General features: G+C 42.3%; 1 protein-coding gene across 5 annotated transcripts in view; it reads right to left on the bottom strand.

Moving 5' to 3' along the window:
* The window catches only part of YEATS2 (YEATS domain containing 2), a 58277-nt gene that overhangs the window by 28422 nt on the left and 16417 nt on the right, over positions 1 to 13438 (bottom strand). For 3 of the 5 annotated variants that reach the window (XR_014789531.1, XM_084846698.1, XM_084846697.1), the window contains exons 10-16: positions 12690 to 12734; positions 11544 to 11730; positions 10739 to 10972; positions 9366 to 9524; positions 8312 to 8415; positions 3488 to 3595; positions 1522 to 1695 (exon numbers count right to left, since the gene is read on the bottom strand). Coding sequence is in view for 4 of the 5 variants with exons in the window: in XM_084846698.1 (XP_084702824.1) it covers positions 1522 to 1695; positions 3488 to 3595; positions 8312 to 8415; positions 9366 to 9524; positions 10739 to 10972; positions 11544 to 11730; positions 12690 to 12734 (1011 nt within the window). In the remaining variant the exon portion in view is untranslated. The remainder of the gene's footprint in view (positions 1 to 1521; positions 1696 to 3487; positions 3596 to 8311; positions 8416 to 9365; positions 9525 to 10738; positions 10973 to 11543; positions 11731 to 12689; positions 12735 to 13438) is intronic. The other 2 variants (XM_084846700.1, XM_084846699.1) reach the window with 2 other exon arrangements.

The following is a 13438-nucleotide window of genomic DNA, read 5'->3' on the forward strand; positions in this document are numbered from 1 at the left end:
AAAAATAACTTATATATTTCAGAAGACTTCTAAACCACTTTTCATTAAAAAAAAAACCCAAAGTGGTTTACAAAAAGAAAACATGATAAAATACAATAAAACCTATAATTAAAATAATAAAACAGTGATAAAATAATGTATCATTAAAATAACTAGGCGTAGCTGACAATGCTAGTGGTCAGGGAAATGCTGGGTACGCAGATGTTTTAAGTCGGTGGTGAAATACTCCACACTAGCAACCTGCCTGATCTCAGTGGGGAGATAGTGGGTTCCACAACTGAGTGGGAACCACAGCTGAGAAGGCCCTCCTCTGCACCATGGCTAAACGAGCCTCAGTAGGCTGGGGTACATTAAGGAAGCTCCCTCCCCCCCCCCCCCCCCGAACACAGAGACTGAGGTGGCCTATATGGGAGAAGGCAGTGCATTAAGGAAGGCCTCCCCCTCAGAATGCAGAGACTGGGGCGGCCTACACAGGAGAAGGTGGTACATTAAGGAAGGCCTCCCCCTCAGAATGCAGAGACTGGGGCGGCCTACATGGGAGAAGGTGGTACATTAAGGAAGGCCTCCCCCTCAGAATGTAGAGACTGGGGTGGCCTATACAGCAGAAGGCTGTTTAAAGGAGGTGCCAGTGGGCTTCCCTGGGGAAGCAGGTCCACAACCAGGGCACTACCAATGGAAAAGCCATCTCCTTTGTTGCCACCCACCCAATATTAGATGATGGTGGTACTCTGAGAAGAGCTTCAGTGGAAGATCTCACAACCCAGGCAGGCTGAATTGACAGAAGACAGTCTTTAAGGTACTGAGTCTCCAGTCATGAAGGGCTTTAAAGGACAAAACCAGCACCTTCAATTAAATTTGGAAACAAATCTGTAACCAGTGTAAGATCTCTTAAAAAGGGTGGGAAATGTTCCCAGTGAACCACTCCACTTAAAATCCTGGTGGCTGTATTTTTAACTCATGGAAGCCTCTGAACCATCTTCAAGGACAGCTTCATGACATTTAGATATTACCAGAGCATGGATCATTTTGGCTAGACTATCCCTGTCCAGGACAGGTTGCAGCTTGTGTACCCACTTCCCACACATGGAAAGGGTTGGGCTGCCCTTCAGTCTGTTGGTTGAGGTTTGCAACTGAGCTGTGACCTGACCTAAGATAGGTTGTATCAAGGAGAAGAACAGGGAAGGAGAACCTAACAGAGAAAGAAAGAGGAGGAAAAATACTCTAGTTAAAGATAAAAGGTGGGCTAAAGGTGGGACCAGGATATAGAAAGGTTGAAGACCATGTTAAAAAACAAAAACAACAATTCCTTTCTGCTCAAATAGATACAACGTCTTACTTCAGAAATATGGAGTTTATTTTATCAGACCTAATGGTGACACAAACATTTAAAAGGGCACTCCTGCCCTTTTGAAGCATCTGTGACTGCACAGTTATGTTGAATTTACATCAGTGCACAATGGCATGGAACAGCTTCAGTGGTTAAAAGAGGCAAAGGCAGAAAAGGAATGAAAAACCATGTACCTTAGATGATGTGGATCCCTCTCCTGTGCTCACAACCTGTTTTTGAGGTGACAAAGCAATCACATGACTCCCTTTCACAGTGACATATTGCTGCATTGATGTCTGAGAGGCCATTCCAGTTGCTGGCACTGGAGATTGCTGGGGCAGTTCTCCAGGCTCTTGCTTTATTATCACCTTCAAATAAAATGGAAATTAAGAATTTACAGGGCAACCCTAACAGCCCTCCCCTGGCCAGACAGCCATGTGAGGGGGTTTATGATGGGGCAGAGACAACCTCTGCAGATGGGTGGTGGGGTGTCCACTGCATGGGCCCCAGTTATGTTTATGGAAAGCTCCATGGGCAGACATCTACTGCAAGTGGCAGGCACTGAAATGGGCCATTCCAGGGCTGTCCTTGGATCCGCTCGATCCAGGGCTCCTTCACTTGGCAGGGAAGCTACAGGATCAGGCCACCCTCTATGCCAGTATGGAGCAATTCTGCCCCCCCCCCCCGAGCCGCACTCCTGCCCTGGCCAGCACAAGCCAGCGGGGCTTTGGAGGTGGCAGATGATCCACCCACTCCACTTAGGACTACAGACTTAAGCTCCACCAGAAACAGACATGCATCTTTTACAACACAGTTGGGCAACTTGTGGCCCTCTGGATGCTGAACTGCAACTCTTATCAGCTGATGCCTTTGGCCATGCTGACTAGGGCTGATGGCAGTTGTAGTCCAACAACTGCTGGAAGGCCACAGGTTGCCCACCTGTATCTTACAAGAAACAGAGAAGCTGCTTGAGAGAGCCCAAAGTCAGTATTTCCTACATGACTGTACCTCAAAAATCCACACTATGCCCATATCCTTTAAAAAAAAAGTAGACACTGTAAAACAGCTTCTGAGAGAAGTTACTAGAACTGTCACACCTGTACAAAAATATCCCAAGTACATTTGTCTTGTACTGAAGCAATATAGTACTGAAGCTCAAAGCATCTGTCAGCTCTGGTCAGAACGGCTGCCAAATATTCACCGAAAAATAATACCAACATCACATACTACATATGTGTTAGCATCTCACACACACACACACACACACACACACACAGCATCAGTTCCTTGTAACTGTAAAAAGAGTAAAAGTAAAGTTTTCAGATAATTATTTTCCTACATGTCATAGAATGAGTGATACAAAATCAACACTGGTACTTTCATTACTTGAATAAATCCCCTAAAAGAAGTGCAGTACTGTTGTGCTCGTGTCCTGCTCGTGGGCTTCTCATAGGCATGTGGTTGCCCCAGTGGGTTCATTATGCTGGACTAGACAGGCCTTTGGCCAGATCCAGCAGGGCTCTTCTTGGGTTAGGGGAGGGGCTGTGGCTTAGTGGTAGAGCCCACGCTTTGCAAGCAGAACGTCCCAAGTTCAATCCCTGGCATCTCCAGGTAGGAAAAGCTGAAGAAAACTCCTGCCAAAAATCCCGGAGAGCCACTGACAATCAGTGGCCCAGTCTGGACAACACAGCAACCTGTGGTTAAACAAACCATATGTTGTTTACGACGTGCGAACTGGGTCAGTGTCAGCAATACAGAGCTAGGTCGACCAAAGATCTGACTTGATATATACCAGCTTCCTATGTTATTACACAATATGGCAAATTGTTATGCCTGGCTTTCAGAAATTATAACACTTTAGTAGATACAGTGATCAATAACCAACGTATCTTTATATAACCCCTTGCACAGCTGATATATTGTAATGTTCACCAATGCTGCACCCATTGTACATGAGGATATATGAAAAAAAAAATGAAAACAGAAAGCAGAGGAAAAAACCACAATTGGCACATGAAGTTACAGTGCCAGAACCCCAAGGAGCAAGGAACAAAAAACTACTTAATGCATACATTTAGAATGCTTTATTGCAAATCACATTGTGAAATGGGGCAGCTGCTATTGCTACACACCGGAAAGAGAATAAAAGACTCCTAGTACCTTTGTAAATGTTCCGGGTCCTCCTGTCACAGATTTAGGGCTTTGTACCTTGGAGTGACTCCCAATTGGACAAAGGGGTGGCATGGTTGCAAAGAGCGAGTCCTCCTGCTAGAATGAATATACATGGTGCACAAATAAGCCAGCTATACAAAGAACATTTTTTGTTTAACCCATTAAGCTTTAGATACAAAAAAGAGCATATCCAAGATAAGAAAAATAAACCATGCCTAGGTCTGCAAAACTTTCTAGCTTTCATTGAGTCCACAACACTAGTAGAGGAATATCATAAATCACACTGATTTTAATCTACCTTAATACTGTATTTAGGGGTAATACATGCAATCGTGTTATTTTCAATTATGATAAAAATTCTGCATTGCAATTGAAGTGTCTATTTTAAATGATTTTAGAGAGCTTTGGCTATGGGGCAGAATTGGAATACAATAAATGAAAATGAAATGATTAATTGGTGGAGGGCAATTATGATCAATGAGATTAAAAGTTAAGTGCACATGTGGTTATTATTTTTAAGAGTTTTTGTTTTGGTGAGATAGTAATATTCAAGATAGTCTTCCCTTGAACAATGGTAGCTTTGTTTATTAAATTCTAAGTCATACTGATTACTGAAAGTTTGGTAATATGCAAATTTATTTAATCAAATAAACAGTTTACAAGGCAGATGATTCGAGAATGCTTAGTTGATTTAACTGGTTAACAGCCTTAATTAATTACAGAAAAATACATTCTCATTTATAGGAGGGCATCAGTCCTTAGCACATTCCAAAATAAAATGGATATACGTTATTGAACTCATGCTGAACAGTTCAAGGCATTATCATTAAGCTGCATCAAGCTTGTTTTAAATTGCACAGAACATGCAACTTAGGGATGCTTTCATAAATGACACAGAAATTCCCACCCCACCCCTTTTTTGTATTAATGCTCAAGTTTTCAAACTTGTGAATGTGTCACTGGGACATGAAAACAGTTCTTCTAAATTGGAGCATTAAACTCTATTTATCAAGCAATGCTTGGATGGATGCACATTTTCCTGCATGTCATAAGTGACTGTGCTTTGCACAGGTGTGTTTGTGGCACTGCTGCATGGGACACACCTAGGTTTTGCTCCTGAGGCGCAGCTGCTGCTCAACTAGCATGGGGAGAGGGAAGGGGGAGAAAAAACCCACTGTATTCTGAACACTGCAGTTCCTCATTACATTTTCACAGTATAGATGCATGAAGACAACATGTAGGTAACTCTGCCTGTACAGCTGGGGTAGGGAACCTGCAGCCCTTGGCTTAATTTCATGTGGGGTGGCACAGAGAGTGAAGGAAAGTTATGCAGTCCTGCAAACGCCGCCTACTTTTGGCTCTGGATCCACCCACCACCAGCACCAGCCCCCTGATTGAGTTTTCCCATAGGTCAATGGCCCTTTGTGGGAAAAAGGTTCCCTGCTCCTGCTTTGCAGCATAACTGTGGTTACATGCTATATTTAAAAATGTGACCACTTCTACTGTAACATATGGAACAACTTTTGAAAAGTTGAGAGATGGAAATTAACTTATATGTTGAAGGCAATCTATTATTAGAGAGATACACACTCCTGGACAGAGAACAAGGAAGCTAAGGACTAAATACTATTCCCTCTTAAGAAGATCAGACTAACTGACCCAGTTCACATGTAATGGTGGCAAATCATGGGTTAATTAATTAACCCATGATTTGCCATGATGCATGGCAGGCATATTCTGCAGCCATTTGGAATATTCAACCGTGGATCAGGGGTTCCTACAAGATGTCCGAACCAGAATGCTATCAGTTAATCATGGTTTAAACAACTCACACTTATCCTACAATTAGTAGTTACGTTAACTGCGGGCTGTTTAATCTGTGATTAATTTATAGTATCTGGGTTTGGACGTCACATACCAACTCTCAGTTGGCTCGATTGGGGGCTGAATACTCCAGAAAGCTGTGGAACCTGTCTGGCACATGCTGCGGCAAATTGTGGGTTAATTAACCTACTATTTGCTGCCATTACATGTGACCAGCCCCATTATAAACATTCCTCTTTGGATCTTACTAAGAAGTTATGTAAGTCAGTATGTAAAGGTGCCAGATTCTGCTAGAAATCCATCACATTATGAAGTACAATTAACATTTATCTAGAAAAAGCCAGCTCTGTACCTTTAAGGTTTCTTTCCAAGACCAGAGTTAGTAACACTATTCCTTGGTGTCTGCCTAGAAAGTCAAAATTAATTGCTCCCAGTACTTTGCCTGGCGAGGTTCTCAATCACCACCAGTGCTTTGGAATCTCTGTCACCCCCCACAGGTTTACATAAATATTATTTTGACAATGGTAGCTATAAAGTTGCCAACCTCTCTGCTTGCCCTGAACACTTTTCTCACAATATAAATGGCAGTGCTTGGGGCTTGGCAGGAGAAGGCATTTAATCAGAAACACATTCCAGCCTGCTAGATAAGCTGCTTTTTAGAAATCGGGAGCATGTTGTGGCTACAGAATGAAACTTCTTCCACTGGTTTCTTATATAACAGGCCATTATCCAAACTACCTATTATTTAGCTAGTTTTCTCAGGCCAGTGAAGGCAAGAGCACTGCAAAAACTGCACTAGAATGGCAATCCTATGCAGTTATTTGGGAATCAGTGCTATTGAACTCAGCAGGATTTTCTTAGAAAAAAAGCTGCATACGACTGTGTTTCAAACATGCATTTTGGCTCCTCCAGACTCCAAGAATGCAAACAAACGTCTGCTGAAAATCCCCTCCCCACTTTCATGGAACTATTCAAGACCTTGACGGGGGGGCGGGGAGATATTCTGTGACTTTTCTATGTGGGTATGTGAATTTTAAGAATTTGGTTGTGGCAGAAGGGTCTTATCTTTAAAAGATGAGAAGGCCAAATTCCCCCCCCACACACACACTCCTAAAAGGCTTGCTGCCATATCAAGCATCAGCTTGGCTGCTCTGGCAATTTCCTGGGAATGACCCTGCATCATGACGCACCATTGTTCCAGGGTCAATGGTGAAAAAGATGGGAAAAAGATGACTACCACCACTGACCACAACAGGGGCAGCAATCTTTCTCTCCCACCCCCTCCCAGGAACTACATTATAACATGACATAGTGCCATTCCCAGAGGCATTCTGTCCTAGAAACGTACTGGAACAGCGAAGTTGCTGCTTGAAACAGTGGCAAGACCTTGAAAGAAGGAAAAGAAAGAAAAATTCTCAGCCATCTTGTCTTTTTGTTTTTTTGATTTCACACACAAAGGTTCTTTGCAATTATTAGGTTTGAGAATGTCTACAATCAAGAACACTGTTTGTATATGAACATAGTAACACTTTGTTTTAATTCTACTTTTAAGTAAGGATATCTCTCCAGCATGAAGAGGAATCTACAGGTTCCTCTTCATATAATAATATGAATAAGATTAATAATAATTAATAATAAAATAAGAACAATTGTTCCATTATTGACATATGATAACGAAAAGGAACCAGTTTTCAACAAATTTTTCATTTTTCTTATTTACTCCTCCGGAGATTGTCATGTTGTGTTGCCCCAGTTTGCTGGCAGTTTGCTGGCTGGGGCAATTTGCCAAATCCTTGCAGACCACCCATTAATTGTATATCCTAGAAATATTTTCCATCTCTTTGCAATCTCCATTCTTGCTGCTCCCAGTAGTAGTCTAATAAGAGCTTTATGATGGATATGTGGGTTGGAAGATGGAGAGTAATGCTAGTTGATTGTCCAGAACTAGGACTTGATGAATAATATCCAATAAAAACTTGAATACAGAATCCAAATATTTTTTAACAGCCTGACATGTCCATTTAACAGCCTGACATATCCATGGTATGGTGTCCCATGGATATTACAACCTCCCCAACAGTTACCAGAGAGAAACTATTGTTTATATAGTGCAATTTTACTGGTGTAAGATGCCATTTGTGAATCACTTTCAGATTTGCTTCTCTTACCCTGGTTGATATTGTTTCGATAGGTGGTTTATGCCAGATAGCATCCCTAACTTTATCCTGAATGGGGGCTCCTATATCTGTTTTCCCAAAGCAATTTGAAGTGTTGTCTTTAAAAGGTAAGATCCCGTCTGTGAAAATTATCTAAACTTGCTCATACTTTTGCCCATCTTAACCCTCAAAACATAAGAAATTCCACTGGGCCAAATTTGTTGTTGTTCAGTCGTTTCTGACTCTTCGTTACCCCATGGACCATAGCACGCCAGGCTTTCCTGTCCTGTGCTCTCTCCCGGAGCGTGCTCAAGTCCATATTCATTGCATCAGTGATGCTATCTAGCCATCTCATCCTCTGCTGTCCCCTTCTCCTTTTGCCTTCAGTCTTTCCCAGCATCAGGGTCTTTTCCAGAGAGTTTTCTCTTCGCATTAGGTGGCCAAAATATTTGAGCTTCAGCTTCAGTATCTGTCCTTCCATTGAGCACTTGGGGTTGATTTCCTTTAGGATTGACTGATAATACTTTAGCCCAAATACTTTAGAAGTAACACTAGGCTCTGAGAAATGTGTGGTTTTGGTGGGAGAGTCCTAGGGGCAGAGCATGCGAGAAGCCTCGTAGAAACATCTAAAAGTGGGTCCAGCTTGGTGTGATTAGGGTATGGGTTGGAGAAAAAATATTTAACCAGAACTCCAGAAACAGACACTGCACAAACACAACTGCAAGAGCACATGCCCTGGAATATTAACTTAAGAAACACAGAACAAGAGACATTGCAAAGTGCTTTATAGGAAGTTTCTAACAAAACGGAAAGCCAATCATATGCATGTTACCTTGACAGCAGAGGTTACAAAACTGCTTCCATGGATCTTTGAGACCGGAGACCCCGTTCCATGAGAGGCTTGAGAAACGCTTGCAACCTTACTCACAGGGCTACCTGTATATATACGTTGGGAAATACAGTGGACATCAGTTTAACACACATTGGGCCACCCTGGTGCAGTACTATATTTCTTACACATGTGGTTGACAAAGCCCTGGGGGATCTTATGTGCTGACTAACAGGACCAGGAACAGCTTAGGTGAGAGGGGGTTACTGTTGGGTCCCTATACACCGGGGACAGAAAGCATATGGCCCTCAAGATATTGTTGGATACCCCTCACCATTGGTTATGCTGGTTAGGAACTGCAGTCCAACATCTGGAGGGACACATGATCCTGACCTTTGCTAAGCACCTTCCTCTCTCATACCACTGGCTCTGCAAGTTCTGGATGGGAAAGACCACCACTCCCTTCTTGGGCCCCTTTACATATTATGCTGTAAAACAGACAGGTGGAGGTAGGGAAGGAAACATGTTCACAACACAACATGACCACTTTTATAGGGAACTGCCTTCACTGAAAAAAGTGCTTTGTTTGAGTTGACATTGGAAGATATGAAAATTCTGTCTGTGCTGATTAATCTGCAATGGTTTGCTTATACATGCAACACGTTTCTTGATGCTACAGTCAAAGGATGAACATGCAAGCAACAAAAAAAACCCCTTACAGTTCACCTGGCAACCATCACTTGACTTTGATTTGAGAGTGAATGATCAAAGGGAATCGAACTGAACAAGGCTGCCATGGACCTAGTGCATGCTGTAGTATGGGGGGAGAGAACTTAGGAGAGCAAAATATATGTTTTTTAAAACAAGCGAGCAAGATGGTTGTCCCTCTGGCCTTTACCAATGACAGTTAAGACAAGAATGAAGCACACAAGTCTCTGTTGTTAAATAGTTGGGAATGGGGTTAGTCTGGTATTCCGCTTCCTAGAATACCAAGAGACACACTGGGAAAAAGCAGGGAGAGTGAGAGAGCACATACCCCTCTCTGTGCGGTACACACCTGCATTTGTGGCCACTGCTCCAACTGGTTGGCCAGGCTTGTCCACAATGACATAAGGATTACTGACTATAGGGGTGGGAGTTCCTTGCTTCATATGCACTGGAGTGGAGGTCGGAGTACGAGGTAATGGAGAAGGACTTGGGGTTGATATTGGAGATCCTAAAGAAACATAAAGGAATTCCCAATTATATGCATCAGACAGAGGCCCAGAGTAATTGTAAAAAAAAAAAGAAACATTAAAAGCAATTTGAAGAATTATAAGATGCATGTCAAAGATAGAACTGAATCAACTCTGCTGCAAAGGCAGAAGTGGCTCCAGGAAAATCAGGCAGCTGCCATGCTTCCTCCAGAAACATCTTCCTATGGGGAAGGAGTGGACAACTTGTGGATTAAAACATCTGGAGGGCCACAATTCTCATCAATACTCACCCCTAGCTATGATGGCTAGGGCTGAGGAGAGTTGTAGACCAAACCACGTCAAGGGCCATAAGTTGCCCACCTTTGGGGAAGGAAGTTAGAGTACCTAAACATGTTACATTCTTTCCATTACAGCTCCTATAACAAACCACAGATGATTATGTGCATATAAGGCTGTAGGATTCTTCTAGGCCAAATATTTTTGTCTCTCTTAGACTAAGTTCACCTCTTTGCAATGCTTCTTACCATTTTGGCCCTTATGGCCAAACAAGTGAGTTTATTATTTGTGAGAGCTGGGCTCAGGAGACTAAGAGCAAAACTACCCAAAGGGCTGGGGTGTGCGTGTGCATATCTAGGGAACATTAGAGTGGCACCATCTCATCCTTCCGACTTGACTTGTGTGGCACATTTATTTTATTTAAGATATTTCTATACCATTTCACATCCCAGTACTTCCAAGTGGTTTACGTTAAAACACATGCAGTACTATATAAAGGCAATAAAAAACAGTATAAACAATAAATACCTTAAAAACATTACAAAAGCAGTAAAACAGCAATGTCATGATTGATTAGAAGTCAGGGAAAGCCTGAGTGAACAAATACGCTTTCAAGAGGTGTTCGAAGCTCACCGGTTTCTGCCTCTCACACCACACGTGGGAGTGTTCCAGAGGGTGGGTGCCACTACCAAGAAGGCTCGCTTATGTGCCATTACCTGACGACACGCTATTGGTCATGGAATGACCAATGAGGCCTCCTTGGGAGATTTCAGGGATCAATTTGGTGTACAGGGTGAGGAGGTCAGCTAGGTATTTTTGCCACACACAAAAGAGTGGCCACCATCAGTGGGCTTTTCTGGCAACTTACAAGGAGAGAAAGAACATACTCAATACAAGCTCAACCAGTTTATTCTTAACTTGCTGTATGACATTCTTAGATATGTAAATGAAGCCATACCTGATACAATCTTGCAGCTCATGGTGATGGGCTGGAAAGACTTGCCTGGAGATTCAGCAGGGCTTGGGATTCGACCTTGAGGGACTATTTTGCAACTAGCTGCAATTGGCTGAAAAGCTGAGTTGCTGTGAGAGCCGAAAGTAACTTTCTGGGTCACAAGCTTAGTGGGAGTCCGTTCTAAAGATGATGGCAGAGAATAAAAGGTTGTATGCCTTTCAGCTTCTGTGCTGAACCCTGGTGGAAAAATATGGGGTGGAAGAGATGCGTTGCAAAGTTTCTCTGAGTAGATACATCATAAGGTTAAACAGAAACGTTGGAAATAATTTTGCTTCCATATTTCTGTTCCTTCTGTTGTTGCAAGCATCTCCGAATATTCAATATGTCACCTTCTTCAAAGTAGCGGGTGCTTTCCTATTCAGACTGGCAGGCCAGAGACTTCTTCCATGAAAGGTTCTCTCCTTGCACAGCCATTTACACTGTATATCATCTAGGATATGTACCCAATAAGCTTCAGGAAAAGAATGTATTGATTGTAATGTATTCTACAACAGTTTTCCACAATCTGGTGCCTGCCCATGGGCTGGTTTGCATGACATGATCAGCCATGCTGAAAATAAGCTATGGTGGCTTGGTTGTTTGCTCACTAACCCATGTTACTCCCAGCAGATGACCAAGTGCCCTACGGCTTGCCGTGGCTTGTTTCCCCCTTAGTCCTCCTGCCTGCTCCTGGGATGTATCCCAGGGTCCTCTGCAGCATGACCTCAGGAGCCTACTCCACTGACGTGTGCATTTGCTCTATGTTTACCTTTTTCGGCAGAAGCATCTGTAGCGGATTCATGCATTTGCTTTATTGGTGAAGATGCTTTCACAGGTGCTGGCATGTTTAAAGGCAAATGCAATGAGTTGGGGGCATCGGAAAGATCAGAATCTGAAGACTGGGAAAAGAGATATTCTTCTCTAAGAGAATGCCGATGCAACTCAACGTCCACTACCTTTCGAGAAGAGAAAGAGAGGGAAAACGACTGTAAGACTACTATAAACACTTTAAAAAATCTGTTCAGGAGCTTCACAAGATGCACTTTGATACTAAGGACACAGGTTTTGGAGCCCTCTGCATTCATCAACGGAAGCTCCTAATTTTGGAGAACTGTGCTGGTATGGTTAAAATCCACCTTAACTATAGAGGAACCCAAGAAGCTGTGGCCATCCACTAAAGCAGGGTTTTGTCAAAGTGCATTGGTTGGTATCCATAGGAATTTGAACCTCTCTCTCACATCCAAATCCAAAAGGGTCACAACCTCCCATTTCTGCTTTGATATAATCTCAGGGTACTGACTCAATATGAGCACTTGGGAATGACAATATCAGAGTTCTAAGTCCTTCCAAGAATGCTGTATGTGGATTAGAATAATACGGAGGGAAGCACATGCTCTCTACATCCCCGCCCCCATCACCCCTCTCTACATCACAGGTTTTCAGGCTTGTTTCTCAGGACCCTTTTCAGATATTCAGGGCCATGTACCCTTTCGCTTCTACTCAAAGGAAGTAATCCCCTACTATTCTGCAAGATCTGCTCAGGTCCCCAAGCTTCCATTTCTTGCATCCCTTACAGCACAATCCTATCTATTCATGTCCTACTAAGAAGTTCTATTGAGTTCAAAGGGGCTTACTGCAAGGTAAATCGGCATATGATTGTAGCCCTCGAAGGTCACAGCAAACCTTGTCCTCAACCAAAACTAGTAAGCATTTGCATCATGTGCCAATGCTGGGCACCAGTTACACTCACTGGTGGCCCATCCAACCTATCAAAAGCAATGCACTATTTATATTGCGTTTTCAACATGTAAGCTGCTTAGTTTTTGTTTTGTTTTTTAAACAAGGAAGTCCATAACTATTTCTATTCTACAATGTTATAAGAAAAGGGTGAGAAAACTTTTTAAAAAAATCATACCGTTTCAGCGCCTAGTGTCTGTAGACCAGTGTACGTTCTGTCCAACTGTATGAAACAATTAGGTTAAAAAATGTAACTGTTTTTGATATAAACATTAGCAAATATATTTACACACACACATACATATATTACTTAACAGGGAGACACTCCCTCCTCCACATTTGTGACTGTGTCTCTGGAAACTTGCAGAGTATCATTTTCCCAAGATAGAAATGAGACACAGAAAAGTGCTACCTTTCCATTCTCTGTAACTCTTAACATGTAGGTGCTCACCAAGCTATCACCTTATCTATTTTGTATTCCCTGTTAAGATCAGACACAGAATTAGTCTAAGCTAATTTTTTTGAGCAAGGTTTAATTAGGAGCAATAGAAAAGCTAGCTTAATTTTTTTTTTAAACCAATCATTTCATTGCCATCTTATGTATTCCACCAGTGAGATACCAAGGTTGTTCTTTAGATTCCTAGAACTGTGGTCAGCTTTTATCTACTCTGAATTTATGTATTTGTTTTAAATCCCAAGCATTCTGTCTTTGTTGAATTTGCTACATAAAGAAAAATGCAGCATGTACTAACTAGAGACAATGCCTGCCAAATAATACTGAGTTAATGAAAACTTGTTTTTGCACAGTAAGATAAATACCAAATTGCATGAAGTGGCATTTAAAGAACTATAATAAATTAGCGCCACACTGAGAGGCAACAAACGAACTAGTGTTCCATAGAGGCCCAGTGTTGTTCACCATCCCCA

The sequence above is a fragment of the Heloderma suspectum genome, chromosome 3 (genome assembly GCF_057233095.1).
Source record: "Heloderma suspectum isolate Gila_16-S chromosome 3, 16-S_ref, whole genome shotgun sequence".
Lineage (NCBI taxonomy): Eukaryota > Metazoa > Chordata > Lepidosauria > Squamata > Helodermatidae > Heloderma > Heloderma suspectum.